The 27,647-nt window shown below is 47.3% G+C and overlaps 1 protein-coding gene across 4 annotated transcripts; it reads right to left on the bottom strand.

Annotated features, from left to right (window-relative positions):
* Positions 1-1,710: 1,710 nt before the first annotated feature.
* On the bottom strand, positions 1,711-26,263 carry AGFG2 (ArfGAP with FG repeats 2). 4 transcript variants are annotated; one of them, XM_012524650.4, is made up of 13 exons: positions 25,886-26,263; positions 17,502-17,595; positions 15,465-15,580; positions 13,209-13,362; positions 12,484-12,649; positions 10,982-11,107; positions 10,158-10,190; positions 5,263-5,383; positions 5,029-5,111; positions 4,752-4,814; positions 3,601-3,729; positions 3,221-3,306; positions 1,711-2,862 (listed from the first exon to the last, which is right to left on the bottom strand). In XM_012524650.4, exons 1-13 carry the CDS (start codon positions 26,104-26,106, stop codon positions 2,803-2,805), a joined length of 1,452 nt encoding a protein of 483 aa, XP_012380104.1. In that variant the 5' UTR covers positions 26,107-26,263; the 3' UTR covers positions 1,711-2,802. The 4 variants fall into 4 exon arrangements, with proteins under 4 accessions (XP_012380104.1, XP_004457217.1, XP_058141849.1 ...); XM_004457160.5 differs by having other exon boundaries at positions 4,752-4,835; positions 25,886-26,254; XM_058285866.2 differs by lacking the exon at positions 3,601-3,729 and having other exon boundaries at positions 4,752-4,835.
* Between the last annotated feature and the right edge of the window lie 1,384 nt (positions 26,264-27,647).

Here is a 27,647-nt window from a genome sequence, read left to right as displayed (position 1 = left end):
TACTGGGACAGAACTACAAGGAGAGGACAGGGTGCTTAGGCTGTTTGTTCCTGGGCCTCCTCCTGGATCCTGAGTCCCTACCTCTCCGTGGGGGAGGTGTGGGGCCAGAGCCCTGTTCCACAGTCCTTCCCACTCCCTGGCTCCCAGGCCTGACCTGGCAGGTTCCAGTGTGCAGCATTTCTCTCCACAGAGGTCCCTGGGGGCTGGCCCTCATTTCCTCCCCCACAGGAGCAGCCCGCAGTTGATAGGCTTAAGCTGGGGCCAGGTCAAGCCTGCTGTCTGCAGAGGATGGTCACAGCATTGGCCAGGACATGCTGAGGACTTGGTCAGAAGCCTGGTGTGAGCCTGGGTCAATCACTCTAGCCTCGTGGCGTGTGTACACACAGCCTGGTCATGACACTTCCGGTCACACCAGGACGTCTTCCCTCCTTTGCCATGAGCCTGGAGAGGACGCCTGATGGTGGGCTGGGATCCGAGGTGCTGTGCTTGTTCCAAGCCGAGGCAGTCCGCGCAGCGCTCGCTGGTCCTGGCCTGTGCCCAGGGAACTCTTGATTTTCCTGCCCTGGGGTCTGAGGCTGACCCAACCTAACCTCTCCCACTTGGAGCTGGCTAGCATCCTGTGGGACAGTGGCTGGGAGGGGTGGGGGTTTGTGTTAGGACAGCTGAGAGGCCCTAGGCCCAGGCAACAAGCAGTCAGGGAAGAGCCCCCTGGAAAAGAGAAGCGTGACTGAAGCATATAGGAAAAGGCACTTCTGCTCCTGGGGTGGGAAAAAATAAGATTCCCCTCCTACTGCACCCTAACAGGGTTCAGCTCCCTTCCCCTCCCTAGCTGTAGGCAGAAAGAAGAGAGAAATGGGGAGAAGGGGACTCTTTCAGAATAGGAAAGATTCAGGGAACAAAAAAGGATGGTCCACTCTAGAAGGTTCCACCAGGAAAGCAGAGACTGGGAAAATAGGAACAGACCTGACAAATCAGGTCATTATTCCTCGAAAAGGGTGAGGGGCATGTCTGGCCGGGCAAATAGCAGCATAGAGGTATATTTCCAGAAGAATTCTCAAAGTCAAAAAAGGGACAACCCAATCCCCACATCCCCTTCTATAAGGGGTTATTGGGTGGAAAGACCCAGAGAAATCTCAAACAATGAGCAGCTAAAGGGCAGCAGTGGAAAGGGGAAGAACCTTTCCTGATCCTTGGGCTAAACAGCCTCTGAGAGTACTGGGCTTCCCCTCCGCCAGTGGAGTATTTACCCCAAGCAGTGTGCCTTGTCTCCACACAAACAGACCAGACACCATGGCTGTTGACACAACATCCTCAGATGGAAAGAGTCCAGGAAGGGGCTGAGAATGCCCCCAGGCCCCAGAGTGGTCCACTCTATGCAGACTAAGTGCCCATCCCATGATCCCATTTCCAGGTGGTGCCTGCCTCATGTGCCCACCCCTTACCCCTGGCAGGAACCACCACTACATCTTCCTAACTCCAGCCCCTGTGGACTCTGCCCCTTTCCCACCCGGTTGTCCTGGCCACTGCAGAACAACAGAACTGCGGTCCAGACAGGGACCGGCTCTGTCTGGCAACGAGTACTGTCCTTGGCCAAAGGCAGCACTGCCATTAACTCAGCAAGTCCCAACTGATGGAATCAAGTCAAGGATCAGTCATGGTAACTGACACGTGACCCCTAGAGCTGGCCCAAAACAAGACCACAAGAGCCAGTTTCTTTTTCTTTCAAATGCAGTTCTTTTCCAACATTGCCTGCAATGAGCTTTGGTGCCGAGATTTGGGGGGGGGGGAGGCATGTGGAAAATGGAAAAAAAACAAACAAAACCCAGCCAATTGCACAAAGCCTTTCCCTGGAAAAGCTCAGGCTCTGAGGTGGTCAGGATACAAGGCTGCCCTCCTCCTGCCTGGAGCTCAGGCTTTGGCAGTCGAGGCACAGATGGGAATTCATCCCATTCCCCATGTAAAAGTGCTGTCTCGGAGAGGGAGAATGGCTATACGCACGTGTGTGTGTACATATATATATGTATATAATAGGCTATATTAGAAAATTCTCTCTATATAAATATAAAACACTGGTATCCAAACATGACACCAACGGCTAACTAAAGTGCTTGACGGGAGTTGGGCATGTATATGTAAGCAGGTACAACTGGGCATCTTGAGTGGCCAGGATGAGGGAGGGGAGCTAGGGAAGCAAAACACAGAGGGCTCCTTGCCCGGTGGGAGGTGGGGACAAGGGGGCACCAGGTGATCACTCCCACAACATCACACCTCACCTCCCGCCCTTGCCCTACTTTTCCCACTGTGCTTCTGCCTGGGAGGAGAAAAGCTCAGGAGTGGGGAAGAGATGTTCCCATAGGGGAGGCTGAGCTGGTCAGTGTGTATCCACAGCCTCCTCTGCCACCAGATCAGGAGTGAGGGGTGCGTGCTGGGTGTGCTGAAGGCAGCAAAGGAGGAGGAGGATTATTTTATCATCATTAATCATGTGAAAAAAAACAAACACCATCACTCCTCTAGCCCGGGCCCTGCCTCTACCCTGCTGGGCCTCCCACCAGAGTGAAGGGTGGAGGAGGAAGGGAGGGAGGGAGGAAGCCTTTGGGGGCAGCGGACCCTGGAAGCCACCATTTTTTCTGCAAGCCCCAAGCAAAGCATTAGCACCTCCACCATCTCCAAGACTCCTACCCTGCAAAGGAAGGCCCATTCTGGGCTCAGACCCTCAGAGATGCTGACAGGCAAGCAGTCCCAGAGCTCTGGGGAACAGAGGGGCCCAGAAAGCAAGAAAGGCCCCCACTGCAGGACACAGTGCTATAAGAATGGGTTGGTGGTTGGAGGTTTGGAGGCAAATGGGCTCGATGAGGATCCAGTCTGAAAAGAAATGACAGAAAATACTATTAGCCTGGGGGAGAAAAGCTAGAGGCCAGAGAAGAAATGCAGTCCAGGATTCCTTTCTCCCTCAGAATCACTCTGCTGGGCGAAGTAGGAAAGTGAGGGAGAGGCGAAGGATGGGGCCAGGGAGGATGGGAGGTGACAGGGCCAAGAAGAGCCGAGGCCCAAGAACTAGACCACTCACCCCTGGCTTGGACAATACTTAGACGTACACGTGGAAGGGACATCAGGAGTTCCGCCCCACTTCTCCCTCTTTTGGAAGGATCCAGTCCCCAAGCCCCAGAATAGAAGATCCACCCTGCCCCGCGCCTTGGCCCCTGAGGCGCCTCCTCCTCACCATGAAAGGGTTGGTGGAGATCCCAGCTGGCTGGCTTAGTGGCCTCGGCCCCAGCTTGGCTGATCCTAAGTCCCCGAAGGAAGAGCCTAGGAGGCAAGAGCAATCGCTCAGCTGAAGCTGCCCCCGGCGGGCGCTGCCCGACTCAGCCTGTCCCCTTATAGCGCAGGCCCAGGCTCCTTCTCAAGGCTGGCAGCCCAAGGGGACCAAGTCCAAACCCAGAGGCAGGTTTGCTGCTTCTGGACCCCTACGACTGGTCAAAGAGGGAAGGAGCTCAGATGTCTGTCTCCCTGATATTCATGCGTGGCTCAGGGTCTAGCCAGCTAGCCATCATGCCCCTGGGGTGGGGAGGAAGGGAGAAGGGCACCATCGGAACCCCTTACCATTCTGCTGCTGAGCCATTGAGGTCTGTGGGGGGAAGAGAGGGGGTGGGAAGGTGCTGGCAAAGCCCCCCGTGGGGGGCACTGTCTGGGGGAAACCAGGGCCAGCAGTGCTCATCCCAAAGCCAGGCCCTGTGGAGTGAGAGACATGAGGCTCAGGTGAACTTCTGGAAGGCATGTTGAAAAGCAGTTTTTCTTAAATCCCTTTAAAGTGGGAAAATGGGATATAATTTTTCCCTAACAACAGGTACCCGGGGGAAGTCCTCTGAATTGGTCATGGAACTCTTTAACTTCTCATATGACCACAAAAACTGCCCCTCGCAGCCCACGGCGGCTTGGGCATGGAAAAGGAAGCAGGTGGGAGTATGGGCACAGAACTGGGTTTAGCTTTCTGCTACCTATTAAAGTGCACAATCTTAAGCAAATTACAAACCACCTCTTACCACCTCTGAAATGGGGACAGTCCCTATCTCAGGGCTGTTGTGGAAATTAAACAGTGAGTGTAAAGTCCTCAGCATGGGGTCCAGCATGTGGGTCAGCTCTGGAAGCTGTTCTTACTCTCTTGCTGGCCTCAAGGTTTGGGTGAGTCAAAAAGCAGGGGGGAAAAAATGAATAAAGTAGATTAGAAAAAAAAAAAAGTGGGGGGAGGCACAAGTTTAAGGAGAGAAAAGCAGAGGCTGGGGAGGGGAAGAGTGGGAAGGACCACAGGACTCTGACAAGGCAGGGAAGAGGGTCATTGTTTCAGGTGGCTTGGGCTTGGGACACAGAGGGGAAAAGGGCTGGCCTCCCAGAGGGCCACTGCTGAGGGGGACAGGCAGGAGAAACATTGCTGCTGTTGATGAACACAAAAAGCTAAGTAGCAGTCTGGTTTCTTTCTAATTCTAAAATTCTTATTTTGTGACTTGGGTGCTTCTACCTGTTCTCCACTAGGTGGTCTGGAAATTAAATCAGATCTGGCCCCAGCTGGTACAGAGTTGGCAGGGAAGGAGACTGGTGGAAGGACAACTCTGGGTTGAGGCTGCCCCCATGCCTCCTGGCCACTCCCCCTAATGGTGTGAGATGTGAGGAGAGGGGAGAGGGGAGAGGGGAGAGGTACAGGGGAATTTGTAACCTGGAGAGTCTAAAAAGGCCAGGGGACAGTCTTGTTGGCTTACCTGAGGCCAAGCCGTTGGGCTGGAAGGGGTTGGTGGAAGGCAGCTGGGGGTGAGCAGCAGGTGCTGTGAAAGGGTTGGTGAAGGCTGTTCAGGGTGGAATGGGGTTGAGGTGGGAGAACAAGATCATTATGTTTTTCTCTGATTTGCTAATACTGTGACCACTGCGCATTCCTCTAAATTGCAGTGTGCATCCCACTCCACTTCCCTTCCTGTCCCGAGCCCCCACTTTTCTCCTGGTCTCAGATTCCCTCCCTGGGTCTCCACAGGCTGAACTCACCTCCAAAGGTAAGTCCTGTGCTGCCACTGCCGCCAGTGGTGGCTGACTGGAGTACGGTGGCCTGGCCAGCCACCCCAAAGATGCTGCAAATGGGGAGAAATTGGCAGGCAAGGCCTCTGCAACCAACCCCATCCTTGTGAGCAAGGACAAGATGGGGGAGCAAGGGAGAGGCAAGCAGGACAGGAAAAGCCAGGGTTTCTCAGCCGGCTTTCCAGCCCTAAGGTCTGCACCTACCTGCTAGGGACAGCTCCAGCTGAAGCCCTGGGTCCCAGGATGCTGCCCATATCCACGAGGCTGTTTGGCTGGCTGGCAGGCGCAAAAGGAGAGGCACCACAGGGCGTCACCTGGCTGCTCCCTGGGCGATCACAGGAAATAACAAGGTAGGGCCCAGGGGGCAACAGGAGGGAAGGGGCAGGAGAGATGGAGGTGGGGGTACTGGGGAGCAGCAGAGTGGTACACGATGGGCACCAACCTGGCTTCCAGAGCCAGCCCATTCTCCCATTTCCCACGGAACCACCCCCCACCCCCCCCAGCTTGTGAGGGCTTTTCTCCCACATTCTAGGCAAGGTGACAGCTCAGCCTTTTTCAATCTCCTGAGGGCTCAAAGTCACCATGGCTGAAAGAAAAGTAGTAGTTTTTCCTGCTCTAGTTTGGCTTATACTTCCCATTTTTCCTCAGGAGATGGAAAAATCTGCCCTTTCCTCAATCCAGCATTTCTGTTTCTTGAAAAATGTATGAAGGGGAGGCAGAGAAGATGGGCAGAGGAGTTGTGAAGGCCAGAAAACAGGGGACACTGAGGAGACACTCACAGACTGTGAAGATACTTCTGGAAGTGAAAAGCATACCCCTTCAGGCGTCAGCACTGTGCCCACTTCCATCAGAGCTGCCTCCTCTTGGGGGAGCATCCTGGCACTATGAACTTACACCAGGCCTTGAGCATACTGCTTCTAGGCTGGGCTGATGGCAAGACTCCTATCCTCCGTGATTTTCACATCAATAAAGAAAAAGTACTGAGGGCAAGGCCCCAGAAGTCTTACAGAACAGCTTGAGAAGTCAGAGTCCTGGGATTCCAAATGATCTGGTCTCATGGGAAGAGGCCTGAGCCCCTGTCATTTTAAGAGTCTCAAGAGAATGAACCCAGGACCTTGCACATGGAAATCAGGTGCTGACCCACCTGAGCTACATTCTCTCCCCAATGAAAGTTGGTTTTTCATTTGTTTGCTTTAGGAGGAACAAGAGATCGAACCCAGGACCTTCACCGTGAGAAGCAGGCACTCAACCATTTGAGTGACATCTGCTTCCCAAAAAGTCTCTTTCTCTGTGCATCAAAGTCCCCATCCATATAACGGGACCGTCCACCATTCCAAGTGGCTGTGAGGAAAAGGCTTTATTTGGATGAGTGCTGGCAGGCTTATTGCTACTGAAGTAAAACAAATTCCACTAGTGTCTGTCTCAATGTGGGTGCTCACTAATTATACGCTGAGTGAATATTCTATAAGTTGAGTCAGAAGAACTGGATCCTAGTTGTGGCTCTACCACTTGCTGCTTGTGACTTTGGCAAACACTCTCACTCTCCTGAGCCCACTTTTTCCCCTCATCATCTCACAGGGATGAATGTGAGGTACTGTCATTGTACCAGTGATAAACTGTGTTCAAGGTCAGAACAAGACAAGGTCTCAGTTAGTAAACACAAGTGAACCAAGACCCTCTCTTGAAGGGTCTGCAATCTTCTTCCCTCCATCTGACAAGAGGCCTGCTCTTCAGTCTCGACTAATGGGCCTTCCCTGACCCACTGAAGTGAACCTGATCCCTGCTTTTCCTCACATGCACCCTTTCTTTTCCTCATAGTACTTGACATATTTGTAATGATAAGTTTTTGTTTGTTTCTTTCTGCATCAACTGTCTCCAACAGCCCCTTCCCTTGTTGGGCACTCAAGCTTCTGTGCTGGCTGGAAAGTCTGCAGGGTGGTGCTGGAGCTTCCACTGACTCTCCAAGCCCCAGGCCTTTTTCGGGCTTGGCTGATTTGGGGAATATGGAATTTCCCAGCGAACACAGCTTGCTGTCCTCATATAGGTCAGCCTCTTCATTGCTGCCTGGGACCTGCATGCTCAAAGAGTTTCCATGGAGGCCCAGTCCCCAAACCCACTGGCGTCAGGCACTGCTGTATGCTTTTGTAGACACTAGAGGGCAGAGCCGGCTCTGACCCAAGCATCCCACACATGCGGGATTTTTAGAAAGGGGCCCTGGCTGCCAGGAATGCCGGGCTGTTCGCTTCGTACATCTTTCCAGAGCCCCAATCCAAGCTACTAGATTTGTACACATACCTTATAGCAGTTTCAGAGGAAACTGCAGTTTTCAAAACTCCCCTCTCCATACTCCCCCTCAGAAATATAAAAATAAAACCAGGTGTCTCAGAAGAGACACCTACTTCTCACCAAAACCTCCCTTCCTACTTTGTAGCTGGTAGTTTTCTATGTCACACTTACAGAAATGCCCTCATGATCCTGGTGTGGTGGAAACTGAACAGGATCTGCCACTTGTCAGTCATTCGGTTTTTGCCCCGTCGCTGGCTAAGTTGAGCCAGTTTCCTCAACTGCCGAATGGAGCAAGTGCTTCCCTTGCTTGGGGAGGAATGCGAGAGCCCCTAGCAGTGGTGGATTGCCAGGGCGTGGCAAAGCCTCACAAACATGGGCTGCTTCTGGTGCTGGTGCAGGTTGCCTGCTCTCTGAGATGAACAGACACTAGACAAGGGGTCTGGTGCCTGGAAGGACTGCAAGGCTGGGCCTGCCTTTCCCTGCATCCTTGCTCAGGCCCTGCCCAGGTAAGGCCCATCATTACAGCAATCAGCTGTGCAACAAACACATTTCTGAAGGGACCAATCTATAACAACCTTGTATAGATCGTTTTGGTTAGCACTCCCAGTTCCACACCCTTTTGCTAAATTGGACATTCCTGTGCAAACACCAACAGTAGTTGTTTAAGGGCCAATTTGCCCACCCAACAGTGGCCAACATTTTTGCCAATATAATGTACAGAACTATCTTACCTTGATTTGTATTTCCCATTATTAGTTAGGGTCAGGACGTTTTCTTATCTTTCTAGATATTATCTGCTCGTCTCCTTGTCTATTCTTTTTCTTACTTATGGGAGTTTTATTTATTTATTTTCTAAAGATTTATTTATTTATTTCTCTCCCCTTCCCCTCTCCCTGCCCCAGTTGTCTGTTCTCTGTGTCTGTTTGCTGTGTCTTCTTCTTTTGTCTGCTTCTGTTGTTGTCAGCGGCACAGGAATCTGTGTTTCTTTTTATTGCATCATCCTGTTGTGTCAGCTCTCCGTGTGTGTGGCACCATTCCTGGGCAGGCTGCACTTTCTTTTGCGCTGGGCGGCTCTCCTTATGGAGCGCACTCCTTGCGCGTGGGGCTCCCCTATGCGAGGGACACCCCTGCATGGAGGGTACTCCTTGCGAGCATCAGCACTGCGCATGGGCCAGCTGCACACGGGTCAAGGATGCCCAGGGTTTGAACAACGGACCTCCCATGTGATAGATGGACGCCCTAACCACTGGGCCAAGTCTGCTTCCCAATATAGGAGTTTTAAAGAATACTTTATGGATATTAACTTCTCATCTGTTTTCCATGCTGTCAATGTCTTCTCTTCATCTGTTTCATGCCTTTAAGCTTTGTTTAAGATGGTTTCTTTTTTCATGTAGAATGTGACCTATCCAATTTCTATATGTTAGCATTAATGCAGATTTTGTTTTTTAGTATATGGTCAAATTATATAAGGGCTATATGTTTGAAAAGAATATTCTGTCTTTTGGGTACAAAGTTCTACTTATATTTGTTAGGTCAAATGTGCTCCAGTAGGGAAACGGACTTTGGCCCAGTGGTTAGGGCATCCGTCTACCATATGGGAGGTCCGCGGTTCAAACCCCGGGCCTCCTCGACCCGTGTGGAGCTGGCCATGCGCAGTGCTGATGCGCGCAAGGAGTGCTGTGCCACGCAAGGGTGTCCCCCGCGTGGGGGAGCCCCACGCGCAAGGAGTGCGCCCGTGAGGAAAGCCGCCCAGCGTGAAAAGAAAGAGCAGCCTGCCCAGGAATGGTGCCGCGCACACTTCCCATGCCGCTGACGACAACAGAAGCGGACAAAGAAACAAAAGCAGACAAAGAAACAAGATGCAACAAATAGACACCAAGAACAGACAACCAGGAGAGGGGGGGAAATTAAATAAATAAATAAGTCTTTAAAAAAAAAAAAATGTGCTCCAGTGTTACTCAAATCATAATTGTACTTATCTATTTACTGGATCTTTTAATTTTGTGAAAAAATGCATTACAGTCTCCCACTCTATGTTTACTAGATTCTCATTGTGTCCATTAATTTTTGCTTTTTGAATTCAAGGCTATGTGCTTTAAGTTCATGACTGTGAGAACTTCTTTGTGAATTTTAACTTTTATCAAAATAAAATGTCTCTTCTTGTCCCATTAAAAATAAAATAAAAGCAAAAGCACTAGTGTACAGTGGCACCGTGGGAAGGCTGAAGGCAGAATGAGAGTTAAAAAACCTGGCTCTAAAATGTGGTCTGTCCACACAATGGAATATCATGCAGTCATGAAAAGGAACAACATCAATGAAGCCTGAAGACATCATGTTCGTGAAATAAGCCAGACATAAAAGAAAATTATATATCTTACTTATAAGAAATAATTAGAATAAGAAAATCCATAGAGTTAGAAACTAGAATACAGGTTTCCGCTGTTACCAGGGGCTAGGGAAGAGGTAGAGAAGGCGGAGTTATTGCTAAATTGATAAAGAATTTCTGTTTGGGGTATAAATGGATTACAATGATGGTAGCACAACATTGTGAGTGTAATTAACACTACTACATTATATATTTGAATGTGGTTAAAAAGGGGACATTTTATGTTGTATATATGTTACTAAAATTAAAAAAAAAAAGAAAAAAGAAGGCCAGGTTCTGTTCCCAGCCCTATCACTCTGTGGGCTACATAATCAAGTAAGTTGCTTAACTGCCTCATTTGTCAAATGGCTGAACTCTAAGGGTTCTTTCCAGACCTCAACTTTCTGTAGTCAGAGGACATGAGAATAACTTTGGAATAACAACTTACCAAAGCTATAACTTCCAGTTAGCATCCGACTGGCTGGCAGGGAGGGGGAAGAAGAGAAAGGACGGGTAGGGGAAGGGAGAAAGAAAGCGTGTAAGATATCAGTCCATCACTGGCTTTCCCCCAGATGCCCCATCTTTCCAGCATTCCAGCTGCCCTCCCAGCCTTCACTGTGTCCAAAGGAAATAAGATTTGATGTCTGGGAGGTTAGGGAGGAAGCGAATGCTTTAAGAGAGCCTTTATAGACTCTTTCAATTGCTAAACAACACAACATAGAATTGACAGCTTTTTGCTCTTACAGGGATAGTGTGAGGACTCTGGGGACTACCTTGAACTTTGACCCAACCCCTTGGTCCCTTTGGGCAGTACATTAACACAGACCATCAGAGCACTTCAAAAATTTTTCTCAGCTCTCTCTGCCTAGAGGAGCCTGCACCAAATCTTCATGTGTATTTCCGTCTTTCTCTTCCATGTCTCAGCAAGCTCTGTTCTTTCCTCCATTTCCCAAATAAATACTTTTTACTGGCCTAATTTAAAATTTTTCTAGTACTGAGGTCTCCCATACTTTCCAGTCAGAAATTCCTTACTGTATAAACTGTAGAGCTCCTACTATAATTTTAGCTATTTTCCTTACATGAAAAAAGACAACTAGAGCCCCTTCTTCCTAACAAGAATCTCTGGCAGGCTCCTGTCATCCTTTCTTGGGTTTCTTCTTTGTTCTTTGTCTCCTTTACATAGTTCTTTAGGTTAGTAGGGAAGTGAATGAAGGCTGACATGGAAAATTGGATGCAGTTGGAGAAAGAAAGGCAAACAGTGGAGCAGTTTACCTGTGGGTGTTGGCTGGACCTGGAATGGGGCTTGGCCAGCTGGAGGAATGCTTCCAAATGCAGACGAGCTGGGGCTACTGCCAAAGGCATCAAAGTTGGCAAAGCCTCCATGGGAAGGTGTCTGGCCTATATAGGTGGAGGAAATACAGAGGTTATACGTATAAAATGTGTATCTAAATAATATATATTTCTAATTCTAAAGGACACAGGTAACTCTCTTATGGGACATCTGCCTTTCCACACAGTCCTCTTTAGAGGAAGATGGTAGGGGTTTGGGGCAGAATCAGGGAGCAGAGCAGTCAGACAAAGCTAGGTGGAAAGGGGCATTTCAGAGGCCTCCAAGTTCACTCTCCACCATCTTTTATCCATACTGGATGGGGCCTTAATATATTTTTTTCAGGGCCTAGTTTGGGGCAGAATCATATGAAAAAAAAAATCTGTGTGTCAGGAGGTAGTTGAAAAGGAAAAACGGAAACTAGATATTGCTTTATTCAACCCTCTAATGACTATTACTGGTCAGGAGAAATGGAACACAGGCAACTTCCCTCCCCACTGGAATATAGAGAAAGAGTAATAAAAAGCCATTCCAGTGTTCTACAGTAAAGTTCTGGGAGCCCCCAACGCTAATGTACTCCAGCCAAACTCCCAGCACAATCCCTTTTGTACTTATTTGACTCCTGTGGCAGCTTGAGATTATTTTATGAATCCCAAAAAGAGAAAGACTCTGCTGTAAACTAATCTATCCCCCTGAATGTGATAACCTTTGATTAGATTATCTGCTAAGATTAGGCTTTTTGATTTGACTATGTCAGATTCAGGTTGATTCAGGGTGAGTTCCTGCCCCCTTGCTGGGTCTGATACAAAGGGACACTCACTCAAGAAGACACACAGGAAGAAACAGCTCTGTCATTTTCAATGACATGTAACAGAAAGGAGAAGGCTCAAACAGCTAAAGCCCTGGGAAGAGATGAGACATTTTGCCTGATAGCTTATAGCTGAGATTTGGAAGAAAGCAGAACAACTGAGACTGATGTTAAGAGACCCGGGAAGAAACAAGCCCTATGCCAGGAGAAAGAGAACTTCACTTAAGCATGAAGCCTGAAGAGGCTGGGCCCATGGAGTTTGAAGAGGAAGAGGAAGCCCAAAGAGGAAGGCAGAGACCAACCAGAGATAGGTGACCACCTTGCTTCAACAAGAGGTAACTGACTTTGGTGAGAAAGCAACCCTGAGTTGAACTTTTTATGGCCTCATAACTGTATGCTTTTATACCAAATATATACCCTTTATAAAAGCCAACAGATTTCTGGTACTTTGCATCAGCAGTCCTTTGGCAGACTAATACAACCCCTAACCCTCTTAGCCTAGATGCTCTGGAGTTACCAACATGTTCATTCACATAAAGAGATCTAGAGCCACATGAAACTTGGCCACCCCAAGGAAGGGAATCCCTGTGTTCTGGGTAAATAAGCTGTAGGAAGGTTGTCATCCCAAGTCCCACTTACCCCCAAAGGCTGGGAATGCAGCAAAAGCTGGTGCTGCCTGGGGAGCAGCAAAAGGGTCTCCACCGATGTCAGCCAACAGGTCAGTACTGGCTTTCTTGACAGAGGACTGGGGAGGTGGCTGGGAGCTCCGGGGCTGGGATATCCGAGCCTGGGACTGACTGACAGACTTGGAGAAGGAATTTACATATAGCACTTAGAACCCCAGACATGACCCAGGCCCCTCCATGGTTCCCCAAGTGCCCCACGATAGGTAAGTGGATGGAGAAGAAAGCAAGAAACTGCCCTCAGCCAAGAGGTTTCCCAGGCAAGAGCAGCCTTGGTCCCTCTCATACCTAATCCCCCTGACTTCTCAGTATACCAGCTCCCAGCACACATTTTAGAGTCTATTAGTCAAGGCAATCCTGAGATATACAGGATTGTTGCCAACTAGTGCCCCTGAAGCTGTCACCTCTTACCTCATCTTTCCTAAGTATTTGAAACAGTGTCCTAACCCATTTCTGGGTGTCTTTGGAGGGATGGTCAGGAATTTTATAGGTGATACTCTGACTTCCCTACATACCTCATCCTGTTAGGTTCTTTCTTTCCAAAAGGTAGGAGTGCAAAGGTGATAGACAGCTCTTGTACTGCTGTCTACTAAGTTCAGGAATTTGATTTGATTTGATTTGGGAAACTGACATGCATCTTTCAAATCCCAAAATCAACTTGAGGGCAGACCTGATATTTACCTGGCTAGAGGTGGAGGCAGCAGCAGAGAGAGATGGCACGGGATCACCCAGAAGTGTCCGCAGGGGCTTCCCTTCTGGCATGGAGCCCTGGATAGGGGTGGAGGCACTACCTTTGGTATAAGTGGGCCCCTTGACTTGGTCTGGGGGAACATACCTTTGGGAAAGAACAGAGGCTGTAAGGAGAGAGGCGAAACCTTGGACATCTTCAGCTTAGGTGTTTGGGAAAACACAGCTACAGCAAAGTCTTCTCTTATCTTTTCTCTATTAATTCCCATTTTTGAACTAAATCCTGAGCTCCCCCTTTACCATCAGATGCTCATTTTTTTCTGCAGGCATATTTGGTTTGCTCTGACTTGTGCCTTTTCTCCCCTCTTCTTCCTCTTTTTGACATCTCAAACCATCTGGGTTTCAAGTAACACTACCATGCAATAATGCTGATGGAGGGGAGCAGATGTGGCTCAAGTGATACAGCTTCCACCTACCATATGGGAGGACCTGGGTTTGATCCCTGGGGCCTCCTGGTGGAAAAGAAGAGTAAGTGTGCCTGCGCAGTGAGCCAGTGCCTACATGGCGAGCTGAGGGCCCATGTGGTGCCCATGTGGTGAGCCAAGTGCCTGCATTGCGAGCCAAGTGCCCACACGGTGAACTGAGTGCCCATGTGAGTGCCCACGTGGGGAGCTGAGTCCATGCATGGTGACCTGAGTGCCCGTGCAGTGAGCTGAGTGCCCACGCAGTGAGCCAGTGCCTGCGTGAGTCATGCAGCAAGATGATGATGCAACAAAAAGATGAAGGGGGGAAGCAGATGTGGCTCAAGTGATAGAGTGTCTGCCTACCACAAGGGAAGTCCAGGGTTCAAACCCAGGGCCTCCTGGTCCATGTGGTGAGCTGGTCCACACTCAGTGCTGATGCACGCAAGGAGTGCCGTGCCACGCAGGGGTGTCCCCCGCATAGGGCAGCCCCATGCGCAAGGAGTGCGCCCCATAAGGAGAGCTGCTCTGCGCGAAAAAAGCGCAGCCTGCCCAGGAATGGCACAGCACACAAGGAGAGCTGCTGCAACAAGATGACGCAACAAAAAGAGACACAGATTCCCCATTCTGCTGACAACAATTCAGGCGGACATAGACCATACAGCAAATGGACAGAGAGAAGACAATGGAGGAGGGGAGGAAGGGGAGAGAAATAAATACAAAATAAATCTAAAAAAAAAAAAAAAAGACGAAGAGGAGAGTCAAGTTGAAGCACAGCAGAGACCAGGAACTGAGGTGGTACAATTGACAGGGAATCTCTTTCCACATCAGAGGTCCCCAGGATCAAATCCCAGTGAACCCTAGAGGAAAGACAAGAAAAGAAGCCAAAAAAAAAAAAAAAAGAGAAATAGATACAGAAGATCATACAGCAAATGGACATGGACAGCAAAAAAACAGTAGGGTGGGGGAAGGGGAGGACAAAAAATAATGCTGATGGACAAAGATTCTATTTCCCAACTATCTACTCTACATCTCCCTTTTTATTTATCTTCAGATTCCTCCCTCCTAGTCCCAAAGAAAATTTTTCTGCCACCTCATCCTCTAAGTGCTCATAATCTGGTACTTTGATCTTATAAGCTCCTGCTATTTCTGAAAAATCCCCTTCCACCAGTTTATGTGGTGCCTATTCTTGAAGTACCTTCTTTATCCTGAGGACATCCCTACCAGGAACTCCAATATGCTATTATATCCACACCAATCTGCTATTCTCTACATTCTCTTCTCTACCCTACAATTACCTCCAACATGCACAAAGCCGAGAACAAACAACTGAAGTGACACTAGGGGAAAGAAAAGGCAAGGAAGAATGTAGATGGTATTTTCTTCACCAGGAAAACAGAATTAAGACATATAAATCATGAATTAAATTATGGGTCAAAAGCATAAAGCTATAGATGTACTTCCAGCCATCTCTCCCCATATAAAAGATCAGCTGAGTCATAAAAATAATATGCACTCCCACAGACTTATCTCCCCATTCCAACCAGTCTACCCTCACACCGAAAAAGTGGACAGCAAGTTACAGAATTAGTGACTGAGAACAAGTTGTCCTTTTACATAGACTTATTGTTTTGAAGTCAGGCAGACTTCAACTCTAACTTATTCTGAGTGGAACAGACACCAAAGTCTAGCCTTTGAGAGAACCCCAAATTTGACTCTGGAAACTGGACTGTCAGATGAAGCATGTCTTCTTCAATGTCTCCACAGAAATCTCTTTTCTTCTCCTCACCATCTCTTCTTCTCATATTTTTCTTGAAGAAACTCCTTCACCTTCTGAGGATCCCTGGAATCTGGTACTAAAGAGGTCCGAGCATCAAAAAGACCCAGCCAAATCTTCCTGCAAACCTATAGGGATGGAGTCAGGTAACACAGGGTTGGAACAGAAAGCATATAATAGGAAAGACACCACTTCAATTTATTCATCAATAACTATTTATTCAGCATGGGCACAGGGCAAGGATCTGGGTATTCCTACAGAACAGACATGATCCCTGCCCTCACAGAGCTTGTAGTGTAATGGGAGGGAGGTCATGGTTTAGGTAAATAAAAAATAAATTTATAATTACATCCTGTGACAAGTACTGCAAAGGAAAGCAGAGGACCATGAAAATTATGAGGAACTAAAGTTGGAAGGGGGAGGGGTCAGAGACTACTTTCAGAGCTTATGGCTTTCAGGACATCTTCCATATGTTTGGACTCTTCCAGATGTTTGGACTCTCCAAGTAAATCAAACTAGGGGTATTGCTAACACCAAGGCTGGCAACTTACAATCTGTTGATTTAGCAGAGAAGGAGTTTAATTTTCAAATAAATGACATGGACTGAAATGAGGATTGCCTAGGCTGAAGGTAACAAAGCTGGTTTGGTGAAGATCTCACACAGAGGGGTGGCCCAGTCAACTCTGAGTGCTCAATCAACAGGAATCTTCAACCATTTTCCCCCTAGAGTGCCCAGGTACCACCCCTTACAGACAGTGTTCCTTCCCCTGCTTCCTCAGGCAAGGGGGCCCAGACAAACCACAGTTTATATAATAAGAGTTTGTAATATGTCTAAGAGACTTCAAAATGAGTCTGGAGTTCATGAGAGAGGTAACGCTAATGCATGTCTCAGGAGTATCTCATAGACAGACAAAAGTAGATACCACCTCAAATAGTGGGGCTCCTGAGGGCTCCGGAGACACCCAGGTCCTACAGGCATGGCAGATAGCTCTGGAGTTTGGTACCTTGCCAGTGGGCCCTACTCTGGAGTTTGTGCTCCTGAGTGTAACAGAGTTGCACTCAGATGTGACTTCTCTACACATGCCTCTTCTGTTCCTTTTATTGAAGCTGTAGTTGGTGCTGGAGTTGGTAGGTTTATGTCCAAGAGACTTGAATCTCTGGACTGTTCATGTGCCAGCTGGGCCCTGAGCCTCAGCAGAGTTGAACACCTACTCTCCAGTTCATTGGACTCACTTAGGACAACTAACAAGGAGGTGAGAATGGACAACCATCACACGAACCATCACACCAAGGAACTGAGAGAGTCTGCAACTGCAAGCAGGAGAATCCCATCCATCAGCCATATGGGATCGAAGACCCCTCTCAATTAGAGGGAGAGTGGGCATCACAATCCCAGAATCCTTAGGATTGGGGAACAAAACATGGACTGGAGTAGACCTATTGATATTTTACTATAGACTTATTGGGATTCTAGCAATGGAAGAAATTGTATGTGGAGACAGTGGCCACCAGAGCTGCTGAAGGCAGGGAGAGGGAAAAAGAGGTGTAATACGGGGCATCCTCGGGACCTGGAATTGTCCTGCATGACATTGCAAAGACAGATACAGGACATTATATATCCTGCCATGGCCTGCAGAATGGAGTGGGAGAGAGTATAAACTACAATGTAAACTATAATCCATGCTGTGTAGCAATGCTCCAAAATGTGTTCATCAATTGCAATTAACGTACTACACTAATGAAAGAAGCTGATGTGGGAAAAGTGCGAGGTGTGGGGAGTGAGGCATATGGGAATCCCCTATATTTTTTCAATGTAACGTTTTGTATAACTTTGTATCTTTTAAAAATGGATAAAAAATATATTAAAAAAAGACAAGTCTATAATATACAAATATCCATAAGATAATAAACCTTACATACTAAAAAAATAAAAGAAAAGAAACTTGACCTAGAAGAAAACCTTAGGGTTCTTCTACCATCTTGAGACAAAGATCTGCCAACAGATAGTGTAACCATCGCCTTCTAACTGTTCCATCCTTGGGAGCTCACCTCATTTCCTCGAGATTGGAGGAATACTACTTCAGGCTCAGTGAAAGTTGTCATGGAGATGGACTTGACACGATGAGGGGGGTTCAGGCCTCTCCTAGTTTAGAGAAATAGAAAGAAATAGAAGTATAATGCAGTTAGCACTGCAGGTCTGCTTATGGGAGAAAGAAAAGATAAAACAACAGCCCATAAATTCAGCTTAGAAAAGAACCCCTTGCCTGAAATTACTTCCTGTTCCAAACCCTCAGGAATATATTGCAACCCCGGCCTTTCTGGAGAGGGAGGGCAGAGCCTCCTCACCCAGAATCCTCCTCCACCGTGGCTCAGACCTGGAGAATTTTAACATTTAGCCTGCTGGCTACTGGGTACTTTCAGGGAGCTCAGACATGCAGCCAATTCCCAGTCCCTGTTTTATCATTGCTTTGAACTTACAGCACATGCCCAAGACCCCAAAACCTACAAAAACACAAGAATGAGGGAATGTGAAACTAAAGACCCACAACTATTCCCGATACCACTAACAAAGATAGGATTTGGTGACAAAAACCAGAGTCCTAGGCAAGCTGCCCCTCCCCTTGTCTACACAGTGGTGGGGAGGACATGTAGAGGATCTCTCTTTCAGGATGAGATCTCTGGAGAAAGAAATGTTCCAGACTTCCTTATTTCTAGAATGAAAGCAGGATGAAGCAGGAGGAAATCAAGTTCAACCATGAGATATGAGATTGGCACATGCCAGGAACACATATCCTGTAGTGATGCTTTTGTGCCTGCTCTGTATGTTCTGTTAACTCCTTGAAGTCCAGTTCTGCCCACAGAGACCCTGTGGCAATCATGGCAGAAAAAATGTTCTTTTGTGCCCACTCTGCTGGTCTCCGGAGTGTTCTAACAGGGGAAACTTGGGGCTGAGCCAGGCAGAGTTTCACAGGTTCTCTTTTCCTTACACTTCAAGTTTTACTCTGATCTAGACCTACTGCCCTTATCAGGTTTAAGCCCCTTGAGGAACCAGTAGTGGAGAACCACGGAAACTTGGTTTAGTGGCATATGCAGGAAAGAGAGTCTCAGCTGATAAGGCTTCTTTAGATTTTCACTCCCCTGGGGGAAAAAATGGGCAAATCAAGACATTAAAGTAAAAGCAACTCTAGAATAGGAGCCTGACAGGTATCTCCAGGAAAGTCAAGGGAGAGGGAAGAGATAAAATTTATCAAGTAGAAATCCTAAAGATTCATAAAGAAGGTGGGGAAAGCATGCATTTAGGCTTATAGGCGCAAACACACAGGATAAAGGTGCTCCTGCCAAATATGGGAGAAGAGCAGTATATTTATTAGCAAAAGTGACAGCTGTGGGGGCGGGCGGGGGAACAGATGACAGTACAGAGTGAACGGTGAAGGGCTGCTCTTTCCGATGACAAATTACTGATCATGGAAATCTATTAATAAAGGACAGGACACTAGAGGCTATAACTGAGGGTGTTTTTCAGCCACCCACTTTCTGCCACTACAAGTTCAAGTAAAGGGTCTCGAAATACCCCTTTAAAAGGATAAGAAGTCTGATGCCTCAAGGGAAGGGCAGGGAAAACCAAAAGGAAGGCTTTGTTACTACACGTCAAACAATAGCTCTTAAACTTGATCTGCCCCGAGGACTGTCTTCTGATCACATTTCAGAGATATTCCAGTTTTCCCTCCTGAAGCCTCTCTTACTAAGGGTTGGTTTGGTTGGAATCTGAGACAGCCTGGTTTTTACTTTCCCTCACTCTTTCTCATCTTATCTACTAGGCCTTTCCCCTCAGAATGCCAGGCTTTTCTAAACTAGCCAGAGCTGACCTCTCCCTTCATCTCCTATTAATGAATGTTTACTTGCCAAAATACACAGCATTGTGGTAGGCACTTTGGGGGATACAAAAACAATAGGACCTGACCCTTGAGCATCAGGAGCTCGCAAGGAGGGCCCAGAAAGCCTGCACTAGGGTACTGTATCTCAGTGCAGTAGAGTGAGTTCAGGCAAGCACAGACAGTTCAGGGAGATTGTGACTCCAGGATGGGTGGAGGGATGAGAAATGGTCACGTGGAAAGTAAAATGTATTGTTACACTAGAAAAACAGATTCTAAGCCTATCACAAAGAGGTCATTGACATTTCCTGAAAGGACAACCGGAACTGTTAGCAAATTGTAGCATAACAGAGAGGTGAACTTCCTTGTTAGGGGGAGGGGGGGGGTCTCCCCCCAGGCCTCCATCGAGAGGGACTGCTTAGAACAACAGAACATCCTATGGCTGAGCTGGCATTGGAGGTTTTTGGGGGGAAGGGTGGGGTGAGAGGAAGGCAGAGAAAATAAGAGATCTAGATGCTTTGGGCCAAATAAGTCTGATGGAACAGGATGTTTCCACAGCACAGTACAAAAAGCCTTGCTCTGACCTTGATTATCTGTAGACTGGATTATGTATAACCAGAACCACAGTTTGGGGGCAGGGAGAATTCTCCACAAGGCAACACTATGAAGCCCAGGAAGAGGGCCTAGTTACATGGCCTATGAGTCAGAGTGTTTGTGTCTAAAGTATAGAAATCATCGCAGGCTGAGAGAATTCAATTTAGAAATAAGAGCCCCTTTCTACCCAGTAGCTGAAATCAAATGGTCCAGGTATATAATGTCAATGGGTACACATCCCAGGGTCACGCAATGGGTCAATATGAGCCATTGGTTTGGAATTACAGACCCAACTCACTCTCTGACCCTACTTCATCTCCCCTATGTAACTCTCAGGTTCTTTCCGAAAGAAGGAAGAACTAAAAGGAGATATTGCTCTTCCAGTTATCGCAGTAAATCTATTGTTATTTCCAACAAGGAGGTGTTGGGGAAATACAGAGGTGAATTTATTTTTCCAGAGTAGGGTAAATTTTTCTAATGCAAAGAAAGTACATTAGTAGGAAGGAACTAAGCCATGTTTTCCCAGTCCTATCTCTTCATCTCCTTCAGTTTCTTTTTCACAGGGCACCCAAATGGCATTTGCAGTGGTCTGAAACACTCAGCAAATGAAGCCACTTTAGATCCTAAAGTCTTCCCAATTTTCCCTTTCCTTCTCTCTCCCCTCCCCTTTGATTCTATTAAACATATTACTCTTTCCACAAATATCCCACCTTTTGTTTTTCTGTGGTCATCACCCTCAGGCTGGCCTGGATTTTACTTCTACCTTGCTTTATAAGAGCATCAAACTTGCTCAGCTGCTCAGAAAAGGTTTTGCCAGGTCAACAATGGAAAAAGCCAGTTTCCACCCCCAACACCCAAGATATTTTATCTGTGCCAATTTGAATCTAGGTATTCCTTGCCTCTGAATATTTGTGTTCAAATTCAAGTATCCTAGATTGTTCCTTTGCTCCTGGGAGGCCTCTCCACGGTCTCTGAGCAGGCTACAGATAAAGCAGGTTAGCTCGTATCTTGAATTTAAACATAAGGAAGAATAGTCCAAGGCTCCCTTTTACCTAGCTCCAGGGTCACTCTCACTAATGTTAGGAAAACTATTTCTAATCTAAATTCTCCTGCTGCAATCTGTTTCCTCTAATTCTTCCCAGTGGCAATGATAAACAACTGTCCACTCTATATACCAGCCTGTTAAGAGTCCTGATAACATTACTGGTTGCTCTCATCTTCAGGTTCAATTTACACTCCACTCCCCTTCTTATTCCTTTGGTCTCTGTACCCCTTAAGGTAGAGTGCCTACAACTATAATTTAGTGAGACTCTTTCACCTCTGTGAAAGAGCAGCGTGAATAAGAAAGGTGAGATAGAAGGGAATGGAAGGATGGGACTAAAAGAGGAGCTGGGTACACCTGTGCCTCTCCAACCCAGACAGACGGAAAAGTACTGAATTATTGAACAACATACTACACTTTTCCTTCCATGGAGATAAAAGTGCTTCAGCTAATAAACAGTGAGCAAGACAGGGAAACTAAGGCATAAGGAAGGTAGGAACTTCTCACAAAATAAGACAGCTGTCAAGGGCATCTCTTGATACCTGGCCCAGAGCTCTTTCCTTCTTGATTTTTACTCTCTTTATCAGGGGTGAAGGTGTGGGGAGACAGGAAAGACTACTGAGCCCTGAGGGCAATGCAGTAAAGGACAAACCAAACCATCCAGACTGGGAAAGCATGGTAAAACTTTATTGAAAATTTTGGGTGTCAAAGCCAAGGGTAGTGTCCATCCCTGATGTTCCCATGATCTCAGGCCTTAACATCCATTTTCTTACTAAAAAAGAGTGGTTTATCAATAGAGGCATCCAGGCAAACAAGATGTGTGAAGCAATGCTGAGGAAATAGAGCCTTTTTAGCATCAATGTTTACCCATTCTAAGCTTCAAGTAACAGGCACACCCTCTAGTAGAAGAGTCAGAAATATAACTAAACAAGCAAGCATATGTATATGTTGGATAAAAAGGATCCACATCCAGGTTAAGGAAATTGGGTACTGGAAGGAAACCAAATGTGTAAAACTAGGTCAAATTTGGGACCTACAATTGTGGCAGCATGTATGTAAATTTAGAAATGGCAGAAACTAGCAGCCTTTCTCTCAGGTCCTCACACCAATGTTGGGGGACTTTGCTACAGCTGAGAAAATACTTCTAATTCAAAAAAAGAAGAGCAAGAATGAGCTCACACATTCAGGGATGAAAGCACAGTCACACCCACAGAGCAATTTTTAAATCTGAATTTTTCTTCAGATCTTGGGAAATTCAGATTTTGCCACATCAGCCAATCCAGCCAGATGGGAATTTTAGCAGTTCTGCTCTCTGCCCCCAGAAGACTCTGTACCCCTAGGAAGTAGAAATAATTGTAACATACTCAGTCTCAGTCAGAAAATTGGCTTTTAAAATAAAGCCAATTCTGTGGTCTCCTTTCTCTGGCTACCGTGGTAAGGATGGGACTTCAATTTTTTCCCCTCAGACTCCTCTTCTCATTTTTTAAAAAAATAGAGGTCCCAGGGATCAAACTCGGGACCTTGTAAATGGCAAGCAGGCACTCAACTACTGAGCTATACCTGCTCCCAATAATCTCTTCGTTTTAACAAAGAACATTTCTTCTCTTTTCACCATACCTCAGTGGGAGTCCCCACCACTCACTAATGAATACTGTATTTAGTTTTATTTTACTTCATAGCACTTATCGTTACCTGAGATTAAATATTTTTAATGATTTATTTATTGCCCTCTACTAGGATGTAAGATACATGAAGATGGGAACTTTGCCAATTTGGTTCACTGCCCTAGCATCTCCAATGCCTATGTGTCTGAGGCATGATAGGCACACAATAAATATTTGCTGACTGAATGAATGAATACCAAGGCAGTGGACCTGGCACAACATTCATTTTCCAAATTCACAAAATCCTAATCTATGGTAATCACGCCTGTGGATTTCAGATGTTAGCTGGTCCTCTGTGCGCCACCTGGGGCCATGCCTCTCCACTACCTGCTGTACTGTGGTGTTCCCTCACTTTGCAGCTGGCAATCAGCATAAGATGCCTTATATATTCTGTCTATGGCTCATCTGTCAGCTCCTAGCTCTTCCCACAGCACATCAAAGGGACACAAGTGATATTTTAAGACTCCTTTAAAAGGCTTATCTGTCTTGCCCTAGTCCATACTAATTAGAACTCCAATTAGCAAATGAGAAGTATCACCAAACCGAGAGACAGTCACAGCCAGGGAAGCCACAGCTTTGGGCTAGAGTTGCTTCTGCTAATTCTCTCCTTTTAATCTCAACATGCCTTCATTTCAGCTTTATTTACTGGCCCAGCCTCTGGGTTCTTTACACTCATTTCCTGTTAACAAAGGGCCCGCCTTAGCTTCTCACTTCCCAGCCACCAAAATATGTTCTCCAAAGTCTATCAACTCAAGAATCGCTCCCAGAGGTGGGGAGAGAGGGTAGTATGTTGGAATTCTCTATATTGGTTTTATATTATTTTTATTATTATATTTGCAACTGTCCTTTAAGTTTGTAAGTATTCAAAATAAAAAGTTAAAAAAGAAAGTAAAGTCTGAATGACTCTCATAATACTTTACCAAAATAATGAAGAAAAATTCCTTCCTAGAATCTCTGGAAACTAAAAAAGTACTGAAGGGCTGGTATATTCCTCCTACCTGTCATTATGAGATACATACAGGTTGGACAGAGTCAGTCCTCTTGAGGTATTTTCAATTCAAACCAACTCGTCAATCCTTGGATCATAACCTTCACCACGGGTATGCCCTGAGCACAGGTGTTGGGCTTTTCATTAATGAGATCAATAAAGGTGACCACAGGGAAGAAGTGGTAAAGTTCTGCAAATTGTGCACCAACATTTGAGGCATTAGCTTTTCCAGTAAAAGAAACCAGGTTTTTAGTGTGTCCCAGATCCCCTGGTTCTCCTTCTGACCTTACTGAGGGATATTTGTTATAGAAAGGAAATGTTATTTATGGGGCACTTTAGACCAAGAGCTATAAAATAATGATAATGATGTAAGCACTTCCTATTTATTCGGCATTTATCTTGCATGCCATCACAGCTAACAGTCGGAATTGTTTCCCTGCATCTCTTCCTAGGACCCAGACTTTGAAATATGATCAATTTTATCCCTCTGCTTCTCTTTACTTCTCTCTAGACTTTATAATCAGATTTTCCTTTTCCCAGCAGGATCTTCAGGAAATCTGCTCTCTCCCCTTCTACTTTACACTATAAACACTCCTAAACTTTGCTCCTTTTCTCCTCTTCCTTGTCCGGGTCTCAAGTCTATCCTCTTGCTTCATCTGAATTTTTGTCTCAAACTTATGGCACATTCCTGCTTGGTTCTAAATTATCCTCCCAAGACATTGACTTAGACTAAAATCAAGTCCATCCTCACAACACACAAGTGAGGGTGATCAGAACAGAGAGAGAAGTTTGCCAAAGGAGGTAAAAACTGAGTAGAGAAATAACCCTAAGCTGTATCTCAGGATACCTGGATCCTCATTTCTGGCCGGCCATGATAATAATTAATATCAAACACCAAATGTTGAGAACAGCAACCCTCCCCTCACCATATGGCATTGAATAAGTTACTAAATCTCTCTTTGCTGCTGTTCTCCCATCTGTCATGCAAGCAAAACAATACTGCCTCCTTTTTGTCTTGTCTCCTAAAGGTGTAAGGAGAGAAGGAAAGCTTTACCTGATTAAAAAACAAAGAAACAAAAAACCTATTAAAATAATACTGGGGAACGGATGTAGCTCAGGTGGTTGAGCACCTGCTTCCCAGCCAGGCTCCATCCCCAGTACCTCCTAAAAATAAACAAATGAGAAAACAATTCTCATTGGGAAGTGAATGTAGTTCAGTGGTTTGAGTATCAGCTTCCTAGGTATGAGGCCTGGGGTTCATTCCCTGGTACCTCCTTAAAAAAATAATTTAAATAAATCCCTCAATAAATTTAGATCCAGAGATCCAGGCCTGGTATCAGATGTTAGTCATGCATTTAACCAAGTAATTAATTTCTTAGGGGGGGGGGGCAGGAACTAAACTTAAAACCAGAAAGCTGGGCTAGAACTGTGGCTCTAATTTAGCTCAGGTGTGACCAAATACTGGGCCACTGCCAAGTGTAGAAGTGCAGATTACACAACAAAACCCCCCAAATCTAGAGTTTGCTGGATGCCATCACCAGGATGCAGCCATAGCAACAAGGAGCTTAAGGGTAAATTATGATTCTTAAGGATGACTCATTCAGATCTCCATACCTTTGGAAACGTTAAGCTCTCTACCAGGGAAAAGCATGGGTTCTTATTTCTTAGGCTTCTTAATGCTACCCCTCCGGGTAGCATGCTAAAGTTCTGCAAGATTAGGAGCTGCCCCCGACCACTGGAACATGGCTCCTTCCCTGCCACGATTTCCATGCTGTCATCCTGGGTGAAATGATCTATTTTAAATTGGTTTCTCCATCTCCCACTCCAGGGATGGGCTTGTCCTCATCTTGAGCCCAGCTTTCCCCACCTCTTTAAAGGAAGTTCCCTTTAAATGTGTATGTCATTCCCTGGCCCTTTAAATCCTTTTCCACCTCCGCCTCCCCACACCCCCGGCCGGGTTCCTTTCAATCCCCCCCACTTTCGCCCCACTTTCAGTTCGCCTCGCTCAGGGAGTTTCTCCGTTACTCTCGAGGTTTCCTCCCTTTCCATCCGCACCCCACGGCGCGACTCCAATCTCCTCCGCCCCGTCTCTCTCCCCTGCCCTTGCCGCAGGACACCTCTGCGGCAGACGACCCTCTCGCCGCATGGGGCGCGTCCCTCGGCTTCCCCCGCCGCCCCCGCCGCGTGGGCTTCCCGCCCGCCCCGGGCCCCCGGGGCGCCCCTCGCCGACTCGGCCCGTCCGCCCCGGGGCTGGCGCGCGCCGGTCCACTCACAGGAGGCCGGAGCAGGTGGTGCAGACGAAGCTGCCCACGGTGATGTCCACGTAGGTGACCCCACGTTGGGCGCACTCGAAGCAGTGGCGGTTCCCGGCCTGGCTGCAGCCACCCAGCTCCCGCACCCGGCGACACCACACCTCCGAGGCCGCCTCCGCCTCCGCCTTGCCCCCGCCGACCCCGCCACCAGGGCCTGGGCCCTTCTTCGCCGCCATCACCATCGCTGCCCACTCGCTCGAACCCCTTGCCCGCAATTCCACAGCCACTCCTTCAACCGCCGCCGCCTCCGCACGCTCCGCGCCCCTGACAGAAGCTCCGGAGGCGGCGGCGTCCGCGTCCGGGAGAGACTCCTCAGCCCCCACCTCCCTATCCTGCACGCTGATTGGCTAGTCTCCTCCCACCTCCCCGCGCCGATTGGCCCTGCACTGGACAGTCTGGGTTGCGGGAGCCGCCAACGCCACGCCCCGCGGCTTAAGGCCTCAGGCCTCTCCCACAGAGCGGTGGAGCCACCGCGGCGAGAACCGTGCGGGTCGTCTCTTTGTCCCCTCCCTCTCTCGCCACTGCCTTCTCTGCGGCCCGCCTCTCAGCTTTGATTGGTGAGTCCTCTTCCAACTCCCTCCGTCGCTAACTCTGATTGGCTGGCAAGACCGCAAAGTTAGCGCGCGAGAAAGAGTAGGTGTCTCGCGCGTGCGCAGTTCTCGTCTTCACGATGGATGATGTTAATGCCCGCCAAACTTCAAACGCCAACTCTTAGCTAGACTGTGTGGCGAGGCGTGCAAAGCAAAAGAGAAGTGGCCCTGTGAGGGGCTGAGGGAGAGAGGGGAAAGAAAGGAGTTCTCAGGGAAAGGGAGGGAGAAGGAAAGGAAGTGCTTTCTGATATTTCCCTATGCCATCGGTAGAATCCCCATTTTACAGAGAAGAAAGCAGTCTTAGGATTCTAATTGGGGTCTTTTTTTTTTTTTTTCCCAAGGAGGCACTGGGGATTGGACCCAGGATCTCATACATGGGAAGCAGGTGCTACCTTAATCAGGCTCTTTTGACTTTAGAAACACATAACCACCATATTATTCGTGGAATAGTACTTGATCATTCATTTGACAACCCCTTGTGGAGCGCCTGTTATGTTTCAGGCACTGTTCTAGACACTGGGAATACGGTAGTGAACAAAATCAACAAATTCCTGTCCTCCTGGAGAGCACCTCTAAGGGAGGCAGACAATAAAACAAAGAACCATCAGTTAATGATACATTTTATGCCAAGAATTACAATACAGTATTGTAAAAGAGTGTCATCTTGGGTGGTTTGGATTGCGTTGGTCAGGGGAGCTATTTAATATAAGCTGAGACCTGAATAACAAAAAGATGTCCGCCATGAGGACACCTGAGGAGGAGCATCCCAGACAGAGGGTAAGGAAGTGCTAAGGCTCAAAAACAGGAAGAAGTTTGGTGTGTAGAAGCAGCAAAAAAGAAAGCCAGATTGGTTGGAGCATGGTGAGTGAGGGAAGAGTGGTGGGGATGATACTGGTGTGGGGCCAGACCATGTATCATCCAGACTTTGGTAAGGTGTTTGGATTTTCTTCTAAGTGTTATGGGAAACTATGTGAGTTAGAATTAGGTCCTACTGTGACAGGAAATCCTAAGTAATTGGGGCCTATTTTAGGTTGGTAAAGGCTGCCACGGCAATATACCAGAAATGGATTGGCTTTTACAATGGGGATTTATTAATTTATAAGCTTATAATTCTGAGGCTGTGAAAATGTCCA

Source organism: Dasypus novemcinctus, chromosome 23 (genome assembly GCF_030445035.2).
Source record: "Dasypus novemcinctus isolate mDasNov1 chromosome 23, mDasNov1.1.hap2, whole genome shotgun sequence".
In the NCBI taxonomy this organism is placed as follows: Eukaryota; Metazoa; Chordata; class Mammalia; order Cingulata; family Dasypodidae; genus Dasypus; species Dasypus novemcinctus.
This window is presented reverse-complemented; position numbering and strand designations above follow the sequence as displayed.

Coding starts and splice junctions, on each gene's coding strand:
- AGFG2 (XM_004457160.5), bottom strand. CDS start 26,106: ATGGTGATGGCGGCGAAGAAGGGCCCAGGCCCTGGTGGCGGGGTCGGC. Junction 11,108..12,483: donor TGCATTCCCAGCCTTTGGGG/GTAAGTGGGACT, acceptor CCACCTATATAG/GCCAGACACCTTCCCATGGA. Junction 3,307..3,600: donor AATGGCTCAGCAGCAGAATG/GTAAGGGGTTCC, acceptor CTTGCCTCCTAG/GCTCTTCCTTCGGGGACTTA.